We start from the raw sequence: 2980 nt of genomic DNA on the forward strand, positions 1-2980 counted from the left end.
ATCATTTTTCTGTGTTTTTAAAAATTGGCAAATGGCTTCAGCATTTTCTTTTATTTTTTAGGAAAACCTCCCTTTCTGGGAAAACCTCCCTGCTCTCCTAGTAGCTCACCTCTTTTGCTGAATGCTTCTCTTTCCTTTTCAGTCCTTCTTCCTTTTTGTCCCTATCCTTCCAGAGGTGACTGGTACACACGATGTGTTTTGAAGAGCTCTTCCTTTTTCCTTTGATTTCTACCAGGAGGGTGCTACTGCAGACATCCCAAAGCCTAGTGCTTCTGGTTTACCAATGCCTGTTGAAAGAGCCTGTTCCAGGGCTTGTAGCATTTGTGGGCACGGACCCCGTCACATGTAAGGCATGCAACTGAATCAACTTCATTAAGAACAACAAAAGCTTATATAGACAATTCAAACAATTATGATATGTCATAACAGTGATGGATCCTGGACTCCAGAATTGTGAGCAGGGTGCCACCAGCCCTTCTACTCTACTCTGGAGGGACAACAGCTCCAGCTCCTTCCTGCAAATGTGGGACCAGACTCCATCGCCCGTGCTTTTGAGGAGCACCAATGCACTGTCTTCCAGAAGCATGGAGACTTGGCAAGCGGAGAGGGACATGGCACTGTGAGTGAGTGCCAGTGGCACTGGATGAGCTGAAGCAAAACATCCCTTTCTGCTTCTTCCTGCCAGTAGGGGCACAACCCACAGGGCTAGGGGACTCTCACCCAGGATTGGCCACTGACCACCCAAGTTCTCCAAATCCTGGCATAGCCCTAGGAAAGGCAGTGAGAGGAGAAGGTGTCATCCAGCTGCAGGCAGTCCATGCTGACTATTCCCACCACTCTGCCCCTCACAGGAGACCATGACACGGGATGAGACACATTGCCATCTGTGGCTGAGAAAGAGCAACACAGAAATAAAGGCGTTGAAAACAAGAAACATTATTTCCTTTTTTTCTCCTGATACTATGTGCTAGTCAGGGCAAATATCATATTGTGACATCACCTGCTGGCTGAGTGTGACATCACTGAGTGGCAGATTGTGACATCATGGAGGGATGTACAAGATCACCTTGTCCTCCACTGCTTATATTTGGACTTGGGCAGAACCTTACTAGTCTGGTTCAAACCTGAACTCCATCTGAGCAAGACTGTGAGGCCAAGAGGATTGAGCTAGGCTTCTTTGGTGGTGACTGGTGCCTGTCATTGGCAGATCTCAGTGCCAGACCCAGAGCAATCACGCCTGTTTCCCTGGCCCTGCCTGGTTCAGGCAGCCAGGCACTGCAGGTGCTGGCAGCAGTGAAGGTTGGCTGTGTGGGACAACAAGGGTGGCCGTGGTGTGGGTGAAGGGGAGCAGGGACCTGAGAAGGTGTTGTTCTCAAGGGCCCTGGGCATTTCTTCGTCCTCTTCCCAGGACACCAGTCACCATGGCCTCTCCCTCCTTCAATGCGTGACACCAGTGAGGGAAAGCAGCTCCTCATCCTCAGCTCTCACCAGTGTGCTGCAGAGCACAGAAATGGCCATGGAGATAGAGAGGAACTGCTCCATCTGCCAGGACACTCAGAAGGACGTGGCTTCTGCTCTACCCTGTCGCCACCGGTTCTGCCTGGGCTGTATCCTGCGGTGGGCTCAGAGAAATCCATCATGCCCACTCTGCAGAAGAACAATAGAGACTATCAGGTTTTCTGACAGTGAAGACGACTATCTGGAGACAACCATCACAGCCCCTGAGGAGCTTCCAGATGGCAGCAGCCTGGCAAGGACAGTTCCTGATGTCCTGGATGAGAACAGCCCCCATTTCCCTGTGGCATCCCATCCACCTTCTCCACAGGGTACACTATCCCTACCTGAGCAGAGGGCCTCAGGGCTGGAGTTTGGAGGTGGTCTTCTTCCTGAGGTCTGGGCAGGACTTTTCCGTGGACAACAGCAGCTCCTGGACCCTGTGCGGCCCTGGCTGCGCCAGAGGCTGGAGGGAATATACCGGAGCTGGTGGTGGCTGGTTGAGGCCGCAGAGAGCACCATCCTGCACGACCTCTGTGTCAAGGGGCCGAATGCACAGGCCTTGATTGAGGGGCTGGAGCCTCTTCTTGAGCAACACACAGCACTGCTGGTCCATGGTGCCATCAACATAATTGTGGGCCAGTGCAGCGAGGAGGCCCAGAGGCTGCTGCAATCTGGTGCAGTCAGAGATGAGAACAACAGCCCTGTGGCCAGAGCCAGCTCCAGCTCCAGCAGCTTCAGCTCCAACAGCTCCTGGGAGGGGTCTCCTGCCAGTGGCCCTGCAGGCCCCAATGTGGAGACAGAAGCTGATACATCAAAGGCCACTCTACACAGGGGTCCCAGGCACCCCCCTCCTGTGCCTGTCCCTGCAGAGCAGGACCAGCCTCAGGAGGAGCTGGGGCAGGCAATGACAGTGGCAGGTTCCTCTGCCCAGGGCAGCAGCTGTAGCCAGTCCAGTCTTGTCCTGGGCAGGCACCAGTGTCCTGATGGGCCTGGACGACCCCCAGATAGAAGGGCACCCAGCCCCAGGACTCTCCCCAGCCCTGCAAGAGACCACCCTTCTGGCAGCACCAGCAGGGCTCCTGCAACCCTTTGTTCAAGGAAAAGGAAATAAATTGTTATTTCTCTCATCCAGTCTCTGGGTGCTTCTTTCTTTTCCTTCTGTTGCCTTTTCACTTCTCTGTCTCCATCGTGGGTGCACTCACATGCTGAGGTACACAGCCATGGGCCCCTGCAGCCCCAGGGCCATTTCGGACATGCTTCTTCCCACAGGAATTCCTACTGCAGCCGCACACTCACAGTGCAGCAGATGCCTAAGGCAGAGTAGGCAGCAGGGGCAACTGGGTTTATCACAGGACGATGCCCTCAGCCTGCCTCCAGTCCCCCTCTCTGCCCAGCCACCCACACTTCTGCTCTGGTTTCTCTCCACTGTCTGATGACAAACAGGGCAGCGTGCAGAGAGTACATGTTCTGGCAGACAAGCAAG

The 2980-nt window shown here is 54.1% G+C and overlaps 1 protein-coding gene across 2 annotated transcripts; it reads left to right on the forward strand.

Annotated features, from left to right (window-relative positions):
* The first annotated feature begins 1104 nt into the window (after window positions 1-1104).
* Window positions 1105-2697, forward strand: LOC127469009 (E3 ubiquitin-protein ligase Topors-like). 2 transcript variants are annotated; one of them, XM_051782821.1, is made up of 2 exons: window positions 1105-1299; window positions 1378-2697. In XM_051782821.1, exon 2 carries the CDS (start codon window positions 1511-1513, stop codon window positions 2606-2608), a length of 1098 nt encoding a protein of 365 aa, XP_051638781.1. In that variant the 5' UTR covers window positions 1105-1299; window positions 1378-1510; the 3' UTR covers window positions 2609-2697. The 2 variants fall into 2 exon arrangements, with proteins under 2 accessions (XP_051638781.1, XP_051638780.1); XM_051782820.1 differs by having other exon boundaries at window positions 1409-2696.
* Window positions 2698-2980: the final 283 nt, after the last annotated feature.

Source organism: Manacus candei, unplaced genomic scaffold, assembly GCF_025592945.1.
Source record: "Manacus candei isolate 608988 ecotype Guabito, Panama unplaced genomic scaffold, ASM2559294v1 h1tg000016l, whole genome shotgun sequence".
Lineage (NCBI taxonomy): Eukaryota > Metazoa > Chordata > Aves > Passeriformes > Pipridae > Manacus > Manacus candei.

Coding starts and splice junctions, on each gene's coding strand:
- LOC127469009 (XM_051782821.1), top strand. CDS start 1,511: ATGGCCATGGAGATAGAGAGGAACTGCTCCATCTGCCAGGACACTCAG.